This window comes from Cydia amplana, chromosome Z (assembly GCF_948474715.1).
Source record: "Cydia amplana chromosome Z, ilCydAmpl1.1, whole genome shotgun sequence".
NCBI lineage: Eukaryota > Metazoa > Arthropoda > Insecta > Lepidoptera > Tortricidae > Cydia > Cydia amplana.
The window spans coordinates 6,329,449-6,347,128 of NC_086096.1; the positions used below are offsets into that span (position 1 = coordinate 6,329,449).

The following is a 17,680-nucleotide window of genomic DNA, read 5'->3' on the forward strand; positions in this document are numbered from 1 at the left end:
AACCACACAGGATATCATCAAGTGTAAAAAGGGAGTCCAATCAGAAATCACATTTAATATTTCAAAACACCTAGTAAATAGTCTTAGCATTACACTTTTAAGTAAAGCATGAACTTATTCACGTTCGCGTGAAAAACGGCAAGGCTAGAACATTGAATATACACACACAAACACACATACACATTCTATGTCTTTTAATCTATTTACAGGCAAAACTTACCGACCGAACGAGTTATGTGTTCTTAGACATATTCGTACATACATAAAACTGTATCAAGGTTTAATTTCTATAATAAATGATTGTGATTTGAATCCACAGATCTTGAACCTGTAGGTCCCAGTTCGGTGGAAGAAAAGAAGACTAAGAAGCCAAAGAAGAAAGTTAAGACAGAACTGGTACCAAGCAAGCCGGTAGATGAAAAACCAGTTGAAGAAAATGAAGTCACAGCACATAACGGGGAAGAAAAACAACCCTTACCCCTTAAGAAAAAATTGACACCGTTAAAAATAGAAAGGGTATCTTTGGATGTTAATAAAGCTCAGTTTGCTGAACAAGTAGAAGGACCACAATTTACAAAATTAAAGTTGAAAAAACCTGTACAAAAACCTAAAGCTGAACAGTCAACAGTAACGTTACCTAAATTCCAATTAAAAAGTCGAATTAAACACATAACCGACTGGCCACCGGAAGAATTGCAACCAATCATCAGTTATTTAAACAGTGTCCGACAAAATGGAGAGCTGTCAAGAAACATCAAGGAAGCAGCTAAAATTAAGAAAAAACCACTTAAACTTAAGAAAATTGATGCTGAAAGACCCGACTTGGAAAAGCCAGAAGAATTCGAATTCTCTTCAAGCAAAGATGTTCCCGAAGAAATACAGGAAATACCAAAAGCAGTACCTAAAGAAAAAGAAATAAAGCCTGTGGAAATTTCTAAAGATCAGAAAGAAAAAGTAGTACCAGGATCAGATAATGCTGAAAAACCAAAGAAACCTAAGCCAAAACTTATTCCACAAAAAATTGAAAGGAAAGTTCTTGAGATGGATAAACCACAGCATGCTGAATGTGTTGATGCACCTCAATTTAACCAAATCAAGCTTAAGAAAACTATCGCGAAACCCAAGCAAGATAGCGCTAACGTATCTCTTCCTAAGTTCCAACTAAAGAGTCGTATAAGATACGTGACAGATTGGCCCCCAGATACTATAGAGCCCATCATAAGCTTTTTAGGTAGTGTTCGTCAGAATGGAATACTATCGAGAAACGTACAAGAGGCTGCTAAAATTAAGAAAAAACCCATTAAACAACCTAAGTTACCAGAGGTTGTAAAAACTGAACTCGAAAAGCCCAGTTTTGGCCGGGAAGATATAGTAGAAGCCGTAAAGCAAAGCGTTCAAGAGGAGGATGATGTTTCTGTCGAGGAACCAAAAGATGAGCATGCTGAATTCACCATAAACAGGCGCCCGAGCGTCAAAATACTCGAAGAAATTGTCGATGAAGTTACAATTAAAAAGAAATTGAAACCAACAAGGAAGCCTTCCGTGACATTGCCTGAAATAACAGAACCAGAAACAGTTACATTTAGGCCTAAATCAACTAAAACAAAGGAAGACGTCGAACAAGAGTTCAATATCCAATTAGATTCATACGCTGAGGAGGAAATTTCTATGTCAAGTAAAGTAAAATTAAAGCCGCAAAGACAGCCAACCTTTAGCGAAGAAGCTGGAGAAGCTTCAATCAAGTTCTACGAAGAAGAGGATGGGCCAGATGTAGTTGAAATAATAGAAAGCGAAGACGAAAAGGAGGACGAAACCGCGAACGTAATGATGCCAATGAAAAAGAAGCCAAAGAAGCCTGTTACTGAAACTACAGAAGATATCAGCGTAACGATGACTAAGCCAAAGTCTATTGATAGGTCAGAAATTATAGAAGATGTTAGCATAAAACTGGAAAGAAAACCCAAATATGTAATTGATGACCAGGAAGAAGTTACCTTTGACGTAAAACAGCAAGTAGAACAGTTTTCAACAGAAGAGTTGTCTTTGTCGAGTAAGATAAAACTGAAACCAAAGAAAAAAGTGGTGGTGTCTGAAGCAGCTGACGAGCATTCTATACAACTAACTCAAGAAATCGAAGACGACAGTCAGGTAGAAGAAATTATACTTAGCGATGTCGAATCTGAAGAAAATGTACACATGTTTATCAAACGAAAACCTAAGAAACCTACATATGAAGTCAGTGAGGTAGAAGAATTGAGCGTCGAACTTAAGCCAAAAAGAATGAACGAAATAGAATTTGAGGACGAACAGTTAACAATTTTAGCTAAACGAAAGCCTAGGAAACCATCGCAACTTCAAGGTAAAGAAAGCGTGTTCATTTTACAAGTGCTGCTGACGTGAATTACATAATGAGCTTTTATGCTATTGCACTGATTGTACCAAATAAATTTAATTAATAAAGTATTATTGCCATTTCTTAATATTTTCCAAAGCTTGGGTTTGCAGAACTGTAGTATATCAAAGTTTTCGTTGCAAAATGAGAAACTGATAAAAACCGCCAATATATGGATCATTCCACAGCAATAGAGGTAGTAACGAGTCACCAATTGAATGCATGTACCTTTTAGTCATGGTGTAATTAATTGTTAATTTATCTCTCTATAAATGTAATGTTTACATAATATAAATATATTACTTAATATTTAAATATTCATCACGAATAAAAAATACACAATGAAAACGTCACGTTACATTTTCATGGAATGTGACTGATATTAAATAAACAACAAAAAAATTTAACAAATTTTAAAATTAAAAACCAACTGCTGTACAACACAACATCGAGTCCAGTAGTATTAAATGAAAAAGGGTAGTTTAGGTTTACTAGCTTAGCTTTTTGCTATAACTAATTTTTGTGTGCGTTACTCTTACTTATATAAAATACATAATATTACCAATTACAGAAGCAGAGGCCTCAATGAAAATTTCAAGGGAAATCGATTTCCCAGGTAAGATACATTTATTAATAAAATATAAAATACCTTGATCTCTAATTGCTGTCTACGTAAACTAATAAAAAAATCTCGTCCTTACGAGTAAATTAGAGTTAGACTAAGCTAAGTTGACGGCGAATTAGATAGCCCAGACTGTGTAAGTGTTGTTTTAAACGTCAAAATTCTATGATGTTATAGCTGCCAACTTAGCTTGGTCTAACTCTAACCGAAAATGATGACAAACTTAAAGGGGCCCACTGATGAACAGTCCGCCGGACGATATCGGCCTTTCAGTTGTTCGCAGCTGTCAACTTTTTGTTCTAACTGACAGGCCGATATCGTCCAGCGGACTGGTAATCAGTGAGCCCCTTTACCTAAATAGTAGTTAACAACAGATACAGTCCCGGAGACGGCCTTTGATTGTTAAGCCATTTAGGTTTCACTTTACATTGGACATTTTATACCGTTAGTATAAACTATAGACAACCAAAATATAGATTGTCAAGCAAATCTTGTCAGTAGAAAAAGGCGCGAGATTCAAATTTTCTATGGGACGATTTCCCTTCGCGCCTACATTTTTCAAATTTGCCGCCTTTTTCTACTGACAAGATCTTGACCAGCTTGACCATCTATAGCTTGATACACATCGCAGTCCTTTTGGTGTGATGGCGCAATTTTCGACGTACGTACGTATCTAGTACTAGTTACCGCACTAGGGCGGTAAAATAGTATGAAAACTTGTGATGAATGATCATATTTTTGCACCGTAAGCGCGGTCATCGTTTTTAGGGTTCCGTAGCCAAATGGCAAAAAACGGAACCCTTATAGATTCGTCATGTCTGTCTGTCTGTCCGTCTGTCCGTCTGTCTGTCCGTCCGTATGTCACAGCCACTTTTCTCCGAAACTATAAGAACTATACTGTTGAAACTTGGTAAGTAGATGTATCCTGTGAACCGCATTAAGATTTTCACACAAAAATAGAAAAAAAACAATAAATTTTTGGGGTTCCCCATACTTCGAACTGAAACTCAAAATATTTTTTTTCATCAAACCCATACGTGTGGGGTATCTATGGATAGGTCTTCAAAAATGATATTGAGGTTTCTAATATCATTTTTTTCTAAACTGAATAGTTTGCGCGAGAGACACTTCCAAAGTGGTAAAATGTGTGTCCCCCCCCCTGTAACTTCTAAAATAAGAGAATGATAAAACTAAAAAAAATATATGATGTACATTACCATGTAAACTTCCACTGAAAATTGGTTTGAACGAGATCTAGCAAGTAGTTTTTTTTTAATACGTCATAAATCGCCTAAATACGGAACCCTTCATGGGCGAGTCCGACTCGCACTTGGCCGCTTTTTAGTTTCTCCACCACGCAATCTCTGAGTAATATATGTATTTATGACACCGTAAGATTGTGAACATATATCTATCTATCTAATCTAATACCTTTAAACGAGCAATTCTTGCATATTTATTTATTTATATATTTATTTATATGTATATATATTTCAGGGATCTCGGGAACGGCTCTAACGATTTAGCTGAAATTTGCTATATGGGGGTTTTTGGGGGCGAAAAATCGATCTAGCTAGGTTTTATCTCTGGGAAAACGCACATTTTCGAGTTTTTGTACGTTTTCCGAGCAAAGCTCGGTCTCCCAGATATTATATATATACATACCTATATTGTACCTAATAGAAGTCCTGAAATGTTTTTGCTTTTCCAGACACTCCACTAGATGTACGAAGTGGCGACACTGTCTTTGCGGTATACTCGTACGTAGCAGAAACAGATGAGGCTATCAACCTTGTCGAAGGCGAACGTTTATACATACTGGGTGAGCCTCGTAATCCAAAAAAATTACAGTTTTACAGTGTGTAATTTTTGATGTTTTAATAGGTCAATAATAAATTTAATATTATATTTCACACAGAAACAACGAACCAGGACTGGTGGTTTGTCCGCAAACACCTCACTGAAGAGAAAGGTTTTGTCCCTGCCCAGTATTTAATGGATGAAGAAAACTATACTTTGTACCTACAAAAGAAATTAAATGAGAAGATTGACAAGCTCCCAGTATTTGAAAGTAAGATTAAATACTATATAATAGTAAGTTGTTGCAGGAGTTCTTTTTTAACTTTACTTTTAATTCTTTTAATTATTATTATTATTTTCAGAACCTACACCCGAGGAACAAGCCATAGCTCCTATATTCGTAGAGAAACTACGTCCAAAACACACTCCAGATGGTTCAACTGTGCAATTTGAATGCCAAGTGGAAGGATTTCCGAGACCACAGATTACGTGGTTCAGACAAACGGCTATCATTAAACCATCTCAAGATTTCCAAATGTACTACGACGATGACAATGTCGCCACTCTGGTTATTAGGGAAGTTTTCCCTGAAGATGCAGGCACATTTACCTGTGTGGCTAAAAACGCTGCAGGCTTTGCGTCGAGTACTACTGAACTCATAGTAGAAGCTCCTCTCTCAGATCATGGATCGGAAATGACAATTTTATCCAGAAAAAGCTTATCGAGGGAATCATCTTTGGCTGATATTTTAGAAGGTATACCACCAACTTTCTCTAAGAAACCAAAGGCTCAATATGTCAACGAAGGCTCACAGATCTTCCTTGAATGCAGACTGGTTGCTATTCCAGAACCAGACATAGCATGGTTCTTTAAAGGAGAAGAAATTGTACCTGATGAAAATATTTCTATAGCTACTGAGTCCGACATGCATATGTACTGCAGTGTTCTAAAAATATCCAATGTCAAGAAATTGCAAGAAGGCACTTACACTGTACTAGCGGTAAATAGAGAAGGTGAAGCCAGTCTACCGATCGTTCTTAAGATAAAAACGGGTCAAAAAGAGAAACCGCAGGTTATAGAACCATTGAAAAGTTTAACAATTAGGGAAGGCGAAAGTGTAGTTCTTTCTGCTCAAGTGGTTGGCAACCCTCAACCTACTGTGACGTGGCATAGAAACAATAAACCTATACCGTCACTGCCTACTAAATCGGATGGCGAGACTCACAATGTAACAATAATTAAACCTCGAAAAGGAAAGGATGACGGCGTGTATACACTCAAGGCTGTCAATAGTGAAGGAACTGCTGAAACAAGCGCCGTTATCACTATTGAAGGTATTTATACTATTTGGTTTAATTACTAGATTCCTTATTTTTTAATTACAGGTATTTGGGAAATGTAACATGCAAATGTTAATTTTTTATATTTGTTTATTTTAGAACCAACAGAAGAAAACGCAGAGCCACCGTTATTTATTAACCGGTTCCAGGAAATTACAGTCAAGGAAAAGGGTACTATTCGACTACCTGCTAAAGTCACTGGCAATCCCGTTCCTTCGATTACATGGTATAGAAATAATAAAATCATCACACCTTCGGAAACAGTAACTCAAAAATTCGATGGTGAGAATATTGAATTAGTGATTACCAACGTCGATTCCGAAATTGACTCCGGAGATTACAAATGTGTAGCATCAAACAGTGCTGGTAAAGCATCACATGGAGCACGGGTTACTATTGACGTAGAAAAGGTCACGTTTGTTAAGAAGTTAAGAAACACTTATGAAACTGAAGAAGGAAAGACAATAATTTTAGAATGCCAAACTTCTCATACAGTGTCTACAAAATGGTATCATAATGATAAAGAACTAAGCGGAATGGATCATAGAGAAATAATACAAGAGGGCCGTACCCATAAATTGCGTATTAAAAAGACTAAATTGACAGATATAGGTGTAATTAAATGCGTAGTAAAAGACCAAGAAACCAGTGCAAAACTTCAAGTACATGAAACTATTCCGGAATTCACACGCAAGCTGCAAGATTTTGAAGTAAAAGAGAAAGATGTGGCTATTTTAGAGGTTGAAATAAATTCGGAGACAGCAGATGTTATTTGGGAAAGAGATGGTGAAAAAATTAAGCCGAAGAAGAATAAATATGAACTAGAGAAGCGCGGGAATGTCCGGAAACTGCTTATACGAAACACTTCAGTTCACGACGAAGGTGAATATACTTGCATTCTTCGTGACGACATGTGTACTGCGGAAGTAACTGTGGTAGAATTACCGCCAGAAATAATTTCACGTCTCCAAGACCAAAAAGTTAACAAAGGAAACAAAGCCACATTTGAAATTGAACTTACGAAAGGTGACGCCTTAGTGCAATGGTTTAAAGATGGAGAAGAGATTCAGTTCTCTAACCACATGCAGCTTACAATTGACGGTAAGAAACAAAAATTAAAAATATACGATTGTGACGATAATGATGCGGGGGAATATGCTTGCGAAGTCGGAAGTGATAGATGCTCTGCTAAACTTTTTGTTGAAGAACCTTCGGTTGACTTTACTCTACGTCTTCCGGAAGTGATCACAGTTCCTGCAAACACTGACGCGTACTTGACAGTTGAAATACCGGATGAAAATTACGAGGTCACCTGGTATAGAAAGAAAACCATTATAGAAGATACAGAAAAGTTTACCCTAATATCCGATGTTAAAAAACGTACTCTCATAATTAGGAAGTGTACCGAAGAAGATCAAACTGAATATACTGTGTCTCTGCTTGACGCAAAATGTTCCACCAAATTAAAAGTTGAAGGTAAATACAATTATTTTATCAGGACTCTGCTTTATTTGTGCAAGTAATTGAATATAATTAAATTAAAACTTGTTTTTCTTCCAGTCATCGAATCTCCACCTAAAATCATTAACTTCGAGAATGAATACAAAATAAAGAGGGGTGGCGACGTAACCCTTTTAGTTCAATATGATGCGCTACCACAACCGGTCGATGAATGGGTGGTCAATTCTAAGATAATTAAGAAATCGAAACATACAAAACCATCCATTGATTCCGAAAGTGCCAGTCTTACAATTAAAAAAGTTGAGAATACTGATGCTGGAACATACAAACTACGTCTTATTAACAACTGCGGTGAAGCCGAAGTCGAAATAAACGTAGTTGTTATGGGTAAGTAATCAAACATTGCAATTTTTTTGATCTTTTAATTATGAATATTCAGAAAATGTCTATATTTATCATCTATAAATTGTTTTGTAACATCTACTCGTATTTCAATAACAAACAAACACACAAATTACAAAACAAAATTATCTATAAAAAAAATGTTTTTTGTAGATATTTCATCGCCGCCAGGAAAACCCACACCATTAGAAACAGATGATACATCAATAAACATCTGTTGGAATGAGCCGGAAAATAATGGTAACTCCGTAATAATATGTTACATAGTTGAATTCCAGGAGATAAATACCACGGAGTAAGTTTAAATTTCCTATTGCTCTTGTTAGTCTATGTTATTATTCGCATTTGTGCAGCAATAAACATCTATTAATCACTACTTTCATTAATATTACAGGTGGACATCCATTGAAAATGTCACTAAAACTCAACATTCTGTAGATAACCTAAAGTCTAAATCATCATATAGATTTAGGATATTTGCAGTCAATGAAGTAGGCGTTAGTGAAGCTTCAGATATATCAGAATATGTAGTGGTTGAAAAGGTGACCAAGAAACAACCACCTTCTGTTGAGAAACCACTAAAGGATATTATCATAGGACCTAATGAAGATGTAGAATTATCGTGTATTTTCGGTGGCATTCCACAGCCTAAGGTTGCATGGTCTAAGGATGGTAAAAAGCTTAAAACCGCTAAAGCTAGTTATGACAACAGAGTTGCGACCCTTGTTGTCACTTCCACAGCAACCTCAGAAGGACAGTACAAATGTACCGCTTCTAACGATCTTGGTGAAGTAGAAACAACGTGTTTGTTAGAAATTCAACAAAAACCAATAATAATTGTACCCGAAAAAGAAATAAACCAAAGGCTTAAAGTAGATGAAGAATGGTCTGCAACTGCTACATTCGAAGGTATACCAAAGCCTAACATAATATGGTACAGAAACGGAACTAGAATAGATAGCAGCAAAGAGTTGGAAATAATTACAACAGAGACGACGAGCACTATAAGGATACGTAAACTGGATCGATCATATTCAAGCAAATATACTGTGGAAGCACAAAACAAAGCGGGCAGTAATTCAATAGAACTATCGCTTAAAGTTTACGGTAAGCGTTTTATAATATGTAGATCTTATTCGATTTTTAAGATTGGGGATTTAATTTATAGTCTAACTAATAAAGCCCGACCAGAAATATATGATCATTGTCAAGAGGGCGCTGTTATAAGTTATTCTCATGTATGTGTTGACAGTTCAGTTTAGTATGACAAATTAAGTACATGGAAATTGCGCAATATGGCGCGTAATCATATATATATATATATATATATATATATATATATATATACCTACTGGTTTAATAAGATCTCGGGTATATATATATATACCTACTGGTTTAATAAGATCTCGGATCACAGAGAAATAAGTATGCATAGATTTTCTAGCGTTAAGTAGCAGATTTATCAGTACCGATACCTGACATGATTACCTGACCTGACTAGATGTAACGAGTGTGGCGACGGACGAAAAGTGTATTGCTTAACAATTTACAACTAATATTACAAGCAGAAGGAGTTGAAAATAGAGTTCCGGTTAATCCGGTTATAATATTAACTGAAAATTTTTGAGCATTATAATTCGAGATGTTCGTCGTGACATCTATGTCAAGTAGCAGTACTGATACATCCGCTATTTGACGCTAGATGTCGACTACAAAAATAATAAGCGTTTCGGTAAGAAAACTGACGTAAGGAGTAAGCAACTCCTATGCTTGCCTATTTTTCTATGACTCCGATTAAGCATGCTTGCAGTTTACTAAATAAAGGCACTTCGAAAAAAGCATTTTTAAACTCAAACTAAGGTCTCTTTAAGAAACAAGTAGCATTTGAATTTAATCTAATCATCAACTATGCTTGCAGACAAACCTAGCAAGCCCGAGGGTCCAGTTATCATGCGAGAGATTAGTCGCGAGTCTGTAACTATTGAATGGAAGCCTCCCGTCGATGACGGTGGTTTAGAACTGACTAAATACGCCATTGAAAAACACGAGCCAGACACAAACGAGTGGGTGAAGGTCGCAGACGTCGACAAGACCGTAGAAACATACTGCATACAGCGACTAAACGAGAACTGCGAGTATATGTTCCGAGTGATGGCCCAGAACCCAATTGGATATTCTGAAGCATTAGAGAGCGAGCCTATAGTCATCAAACACGCTTTAGGTATGTACATAAATGGCTGGTTTCAACTAAACAGTAACCTCGGGGTCAACGGGTATTTAGCTCGTCAGTGCGGCTATTAAGTATAAATAATAATATACCGAATGCTTTAACGACTGCTAACCACTGTCAATGTTTTAGATGTACCATCACCACCTTTGGGACCCCTTGGCATCTACGGCATCAGCAGTGATTCTTTGACGATCACCTGGTACCCGTCTGAGAAGAACGGCGGCTCTCCGATCCTAGACTACAGCGTGGAAGTAAAGCAAGAAGGCAAGAAGTGGAAGCACGTCGCTACAGTGACCAAAACAACGGCCAAAATTGAAAAGTTGACCGTCAATGTCACTTATGAGTTCAGAATATGCGCTAGAAACGAGATTGGTAGCAGCCTACCATACACATCAGACGAGAGAGTGACAATAGGCCAGACGCGTTGTAAGTTTTTTTATACTCATCGTATTCTTCTTAATAGGTACATAATAAAACTAGTAGTTCGCCCCGAACTGAGAACTCGCAGCGATTGAGAGCGAGGTGGAAGATTATCGTGATCGCTATAAGTTCAACTCCAGACTTGCTAAAAACAGAATGACTTACTACGGGTATTTTGGAAATTTGGAATTAGATAAGTAATATATGTTCCCCTCGGGTGATATCACGTTTCTAGCGAAAGTGTTAACCAGAATAGCAAGAACCCTTGCAAATAGCTTTTGGGCCTCCTAGGCTCTTCTATCTCCATAACCCTTTGATCGAGCCTGCTCATAATTTAATGAATGAAATATAATGCCCTCACGTTTACCTAATTTCACTTGAATCAGAACAAATTTACTTAAGTTACCTAGCGATAGTTTAAGTTTAAAAACATCGAAATGCCGGGACGTGCCCCTGGCCAGCCGTGTGTTTCAAGTTGAATGTATGAACTTCACTTCGCTCGCTCGTTCGGTTAATAGATAATAAAATTGTAATAAAATACAAAAGCTAATTAGCCTAATAATTTTAACTCATAAAGTTTAATATCTAATAAAAGTATTAACTTTAATGATGCGAAACGTGGAAAAGAAAAGACATCCGAAACGTACGGTCTACATCCCGCTTGAGATGAAAAAAAAACTAAGTTCGCCTATTCTTGTGAATACCTTTACACTAACGTTTGTATATAAAACTAACTATGTTCTACAGCCCCGCCGTCCCAGCCGCTAAAGTTCGTGATCAAGGACGCCACGTCGAGGTCTGTCACACTACAATGGGCTGCGCCGGAAAGCGACGGTGGAAGCGCGATAACCAGTAAGTATATCCCAGCTTATTGCCAAGGCTCATGGGAGTTTGGGCTCCGCTTGGCAACTAATCCCAAGAATCGGAGTAGGCACAAATTTTTACGAAAGCAACTACCATCTGACCTCTCCCAACCCAGAGGGGAAACTAGGCCTTAATGGATTATAGATGCGCCTCCAAACCTTGGTCCTATTCCTCATTGTTTCTTGTCAATATGTTTCTCATGGTGTACTTATCATTTTAAGATTAATTCAGGCTCCTTATGGTCATTATTTGATTTGGTGTAAATTGGCATGTTCACGGTAAAAATTTGAAAAATCTTTAATTTAGGTATTTGTTTGCCCATAATCAAATGTTTAGGATGCAAGGATTTTGAAAAACGTTATGGTCCCTTTCTGTGAAACTTATGTCCAAAGATATGGACCTCGAAATTTCAAAGTGCCATGGTGATAAAATGTCATCACATCAAATGTGATTAGTATGACGTTTAAACATGGTAATGACAAATTATTATTTTTACCTTGTAAATAATAATACATATTTTCTCACTTTAAGTAAAATACTATAGTATATGAATAAAATACAAGCAAATAAAAATAACTCTCCTTCGGCAGACTCTCTTAAAAGAGAAGATAAACAATAAAAAAGCGTTTCATGTCCTTACCGTGGAGAAATAGTCATTACCGTGGTCGAAATATCCACGGTATTCCATGGTAATGACTACCACGGTGATGACAAATGCTAACATTTTGTCTCATAAATCTCATAATCCTAAACACAGTTAATGTTCCAGACCATTCTTCCAATTACGTCATAACAGTTCCAATAAGTCATCGTATCAAATAGGATTCGTATTAAAATGATTTCCACTTACCGAGAAATAAGACACACAGAACCTGACAATTTTTTTGAACGGCTCCACGGTAATCGACTTATTATTTGAAAATAAAATACGAGTATATGCGGGCACAAATGTTGAAGTGTGTTCCCACTGTCGATTACTAGGCGACGAAGGGCGCGCGGAGGCAGCGACAGGATCTCAACACTGCTTTCTATTGGACAGCTATATGATGTGCAAGTAGCATCCACGGAATGACGGTACCGCGAGGGCCGTTTAAGTTCGATGGTGCCATTTAGTTCTGGAGGACACAATTTAATTTGTGCAATCAATAATGAATGTACTAACTAATGTAGTTTTAGGCACTTAGTAAATACTAGCCATAAATATACATTTAAATTGACTTTTATCTCATGTTTTGATGAAATCTGATCAGGCGACATGCGTGGGTAGTGACATTTTGACCCTTTGGAGCCTTAAAAAACATAGATCTTCTAAAGATAGCAGGAAATGGAACACGGCATGTATAAATATTTTTTTATTTACTACTTGTAAGTATAAGACACGGTAAAGATCCAACTTCGTTTTGTGCCGAAAAACGCCGGCAACATGCGATTTACACCAAATCAAATAATGACCCCCTAACATTAATTAGGTAAATTAATGGTGATGAATTTGAGAAATAAATAGGAATAAATATTATTTATTTGGGTTATAATATAAATTATGAGTGAGATGCATATTTGTCTATACTACCCTATTCTCTGAATCTCACCAATGGTAGGCATCTTCAACCAGTATGCAGCTCCACTAGCACCAGCAATAGACTGATGCTTGCCTATAATTTTAATTCTCTAGTTTAGCATACTCATAGTTCATCCCTGTATCAATATTTGGAATATACAAAACTCACAGCAATACTTGTTACATGGGTAATGCACATACAGTCACTGGCTTGATGAAGCAAAAACTCAAAGAGAAAATGTCCAATAATCAGCTATAGAGCATATTATGCGGAAAGAGAACGTGAAGTGTATTGGGCCCCATACATTCCACGACTCTTCTCTTTCCGCACAGACTCTAACAGGATTAAACATTCATTCACCCATACTTTTAAACAGTGTTTGATGATCATTTTCATTTCAGATTACATTATAGAATACAAGACTGTGAAAGGTAGCTCATGGAGCAAGGTTATAACCGTTGGTGGCTCAGTGTACGAGCACTGCATAGAGAACATCAAGGACAAGGAGATTGTGTTCAGGATATCGGCTGAGAACGCAATTGGAGTCGGTCCGGCTACTGAGTCACAGACAGTGCACTTGGAGAAGCATGCAAGTAAGTATTATTATTTATTTATTTATTTACTAACCCCTTATTCATAAACGTCTGCTACTTAAGTTAATCAGCTGATGATCGTTTGTCCCTCTCTACATGCGTAACGACGATCATCAACTGATTATCAACTGATTAAGTTAGCAGCCATGAAAGAAACAGTAGCAGCTTCATATTATCTAACAATTTTCATATCAAAATATTTCCCTTGGAGCAACTTTCATCAATTCAATGTTACCGGCCTATGGATAACAACCAAACAACCTCTGGCTGGGTCGGTTATGTCACCAAATCATAGTTTATAGCACGAATTCAGTATTTTTTATCAAGGATACCGATAGGAATATCAATTTACTTAGTCATATTTATCTTACCGCTTACGTTCTCAAAGACCATTCGCGATCGCTCGCACAATACGCAAATTATCTAATGTAGCCACTCAAACATCACACTACTTTTTCGTATTAGTACAACTTAATCCCCATATTTTTACTCATTAATTTAAAGCCGATATTAATTTCACTTTATTTGCGATTCTAATGTACAAGAATCATAATTATCAGTATTATCACGTCAAATTTCAACCTGACTTTTCACCTTTTCCCGCCATTACAAATGTGACAGTACTGACAGTAAGCTTGCGTTTGGTTCCAAACTACCATCAAAGATCAATACAACCTCTTTATCGTCGATTATCGCTGCCATTGTATCTAAAATCATTTTAAATACTTACGTATATATATCTATCTATCTTATTATAATTAATTATTATATCTAATACCTTTAAACGAGCAATTCTTGTTTATTTATTTATTTATTTATATATATATATATATATATACATATATATATATATATATATATTTCGGGGATCTCGGAAACGGCTCTAACGATTTCGATGAAATTTGCTATACGGGGGTTTTCGGGGGCGAAAAATCGATCTAGCTAGGTCTTATCTCTGGGAAAACGCGCATTTTCGAGTTTTTATATGTTTTCCGAGCGAAGCTCGGTCACCCAGATATTCAAGTCATTAAATAGCAACAATTTAAAAAAAATTGATCGGGAAAGGCCTCTACAAATCTTACCGATAATCACATACGATGCCATCTAGCGATACATTGCGGCATTTAATCGATCGATAGAATTCGTCCTAATAGGGAATATTACGCGAAAGTCTGCGTAGGGGGCGCCACATCAACAACAAGTAAGGAATCTAAGGGTCTATACCGCAAACGAGAGAGTCGACATTTTGTTATCTAACCTCTCTATCACTCTTGCATATTCGAGCGATAAAGAGGCAGATAATTGAGCTTCGATTTCGCGTTTCCCGGTAGACCCTTTGTAAGCAAACCGCCTTGATGTATCAATGTCATATTTGATTGTCTGTGAAAACTTGTCAAAAAACAGTTTAAGGTACAGTATGTATAACTTATTCTATGGTATACTTAAGTCACTAGTGCTGCACTCTGGCGGCAAAACATTGCAGTAATACTCCCTATTAGCCGGCAAAGCCAACTTTGTCAGTAAATAAAGGCGCTAAATTCAAAATTAGTATGGGAGGATCGATGCTTTGCGCCTACATTTTTCAAATTTGCCGCCTTTTTCTACTGACAAATCTGGGCTATAACCACGAAAATCGAAGTTCGGAAATTGCGGGCATCTTTCTATGTCACTCTAATTATCCTATGCCTTAAAAGAGAAAGATCCCCGCAATTTGCGAATTTCGCGGTAGGCCCTCTGGCTTGCCAGATATCTAAAATCCTTATAGTTACCATTTGTATAAGCAAGGTCTGTAAAATTCTGAAGGAAGGAAGGAGGAGGAAGGGTTGACTTTTTAATGCCATCGTGGTTCTGGCACAATCAGGAAAAAATATTACTTTTTTGCTGTCAGGCAAAAGGGGTGCATCTACCTACCTTCTTGCAGAACACTTTCTTCAGAGAGTGACAGAGAAAGTTGCATGTTATACATATATCTCTGTCCTTATTAGCATAAAAATTGGCAAGTGTGTCGTGCATAAAGGTAGGTAATTGTTATAACCCCTATTGGAAGTTGTGTGCAAAATGTAGGAAGTTGTGCTCTGTTAATAGTAATGTACTTACCATACCTACTCTTAACATAAAATGTTACCTTCCCAGCTGTGCCATCGCCGCCGACAGCGCCGCTAGAGATCAGAACTGTCGGCAGCAACATCGTGATGACATCATGGGGCACGCCCGAATGGGACGGAGGTGCACCCCTGCAGGGTTACAACATCGCCATCCGTGACGTCACCAAGACTATGTGGATGGAGGTCGGCAAGGTCGACGCGAATACGCTTAAGTTCAACATCAGGGACTTGAGCGAGGACCATACGTATATGATCAGGATATACGCGCGGAACGAGATAGGGCTCAGCGAGCCACTCGAATCTGACGAGCCATTCAAGGTCCTACCTGGAGAAGGTTAGTTCACATACCTATTTCCTTATTGCTGTAACATTCACAAACTGTGCCACAAAATATATAGTGACACCAAAGCTACCTCTAAGTTCTGCTAGGTACTAGTTGCTGAAGGGAGGGAATTTACTTATTAGAATAGTACTCGTAGGTAACCAATCAACATTTTACCACCGCGGGTAACTTACGGTGCACCACTATAATAGGTTGTTTTCTTTTCTTTCTCAATGAACTTCTCTCAAAAACTTGCAATTTCTTCTTAATTGTTCTAAGCAATTACGAGATCGATATTGTATTTCCAGGAGAATCACACGGAGACGAGGAGCTGGGCGAGCACACAGAAGCCACCGAGCCCACATCATTCAGCACCCAGACCACGACCTCGTGGATGCGCGAGCACAACATGGACGCAGATATCCGCTCGTACGCGCGCGGATCCTTGCTCCGCCGCGACGAGTACTTCTTCAGAATATGGCACTACGCCAAGCAGCTCTTCAAGTGACACCAACGCGGCACCAAACCAGCACCTGTGATATTTAAAACGACATAGTTCGCGGATAGTAGAAGCGTCCATCCTTTTATAATTTTATAACAGTTTTTGTAGCGATACATAATTTATTTTAGATAAGGTTAAATTATTTATTTATTTTAATTCATTGCCTTACACGGTTCGAGTCGCATCCGATAACGTTGGGAGACGTGTTAAATATAGGTGCAAAATATTTATTCGATAAATCGAATGAGGCTCGAATTTACGTCAGGTTTTATTTGAAATTGAATATTATTTATTATATAAGTGCAATTATAAACTGGCGTTTAATTTTATTATTTACTTCTCGGCTCTTTACTAAAATAAATAATAGTTATAGTGTACTACCGCTATTACCTATGTACTTACTACTTACCTATCTTAAGTAGATACTTTTTTTTAACCAAGGTAGAAGTCAATCTCGTACTTTAATTCTATGCAGCAGTCGTTTACAATAAGGGCTAGAAGTCAAAGAATCTAGTGGTGTGAGTACAAACAGCAACACTCCTAATTGTACATCGGTGGACCTTATTACAAAAGGCATAAGGTCGTTAGTCAGTAGTTCGTCAGTTAACAGTGTGGGCGATGGTACCACTTTGAGTCATAGACGTAGTCGGTGATACTCCTGGAGGAGGTAGGAAGTGCACTTTTATTTTTTACTTATTACCTACATTGTGTTATGTATAAAAACATAATTTAAAATTAATTTATTATATAATAAGTCGTATAAAATTAAAACTAACTACAATTAAAATAACTAAAACTAAATAATTTAAAAATGCCTATCAAAATGTTGAGCCCTTGGTAGGATGCCCATCACGCAGGCAGCGTTCCCGCGCTGGATTGCTATGGCCAATCTTTGAGGAGAAAGCTGCCTGCGCGAGGGTCACCTAGCCTCCCTAGTAAAACATAATAGTCTGGTGTGTTAAACCAATTTGTTTGTAGAAAAAAACTGGGCAAGAGCATGTCGGGCCGTGCTCAGTATAGGGTACCGTCTATCATAAAATGGTTGGTGAGGACCCATAATTCATTTTG

At 37.3% G+C, this 17,680-nt stretch overlaps 1 protein-coding gene across 1 annotated transcript in view; it reads left to right on the forward strand.

Moving 5' to 3' along the window:
* The window catches only part of LOC134661746 (titin), a 122,220-nt gene extending 105,295 nt beyond the window's left edge, over positions 1-16,925 (forward strand). The window contains exons 38-52 of the mRNA XM_063517928.1: positions 320-2,359; positions 2,964-3,008; positions 4,726-4,836; positions 4,933-5,085; positions 5,177-6,148; positions 6,254-7,630; positions 7,715-8,002; positions 8,171-8,312; positions 8,412-9,124; positions 9,936-10,238; positions 10,377-10,673; positions 11,415-11,519; positions 13,492-13,683; positions 15,817-16,122; positions 16,419-16,925. Coding sequence (XP_063373998.1) covers positions 320-2,359; positions 2,964-3,008; positions 4,726-4,836; positions 4,933-5,085; positions 5,177-6,148; positions 6,254-7,630; positions 7,715-8,002; positions 8,171-8,312; positions 8,412-9,124; positions 9,936-10,238; positions 10,377-10,673; positions 11,415-11,519; positions 13,492-13,683; positions 15,817-16,122; positions 16,419-16,618 — 7,244 coding nt within the window. The 3' untranslated portion in view covers positions 16,619-16,925. The remainder of the gene's footprint in view (positions 1-319; positions 2,360-2,963; positions 3,009-4,725; positions 4,837-4,932; positions 5,086-5,176; positions 6,149-6,253; positions 7,631-7,714; positions 8,003-8,170; positions 8,313-8,411; positions 9,125-9,935; positions 10,239-10,376; positions 10,674-11,414; positions 11,520-13,491; positions 13,684-15,816; positions 16,123-16,418) is intronic.
* The last annotated feature ends 755 nt before the right edge of the window (positions 16,926-17,680 follow it).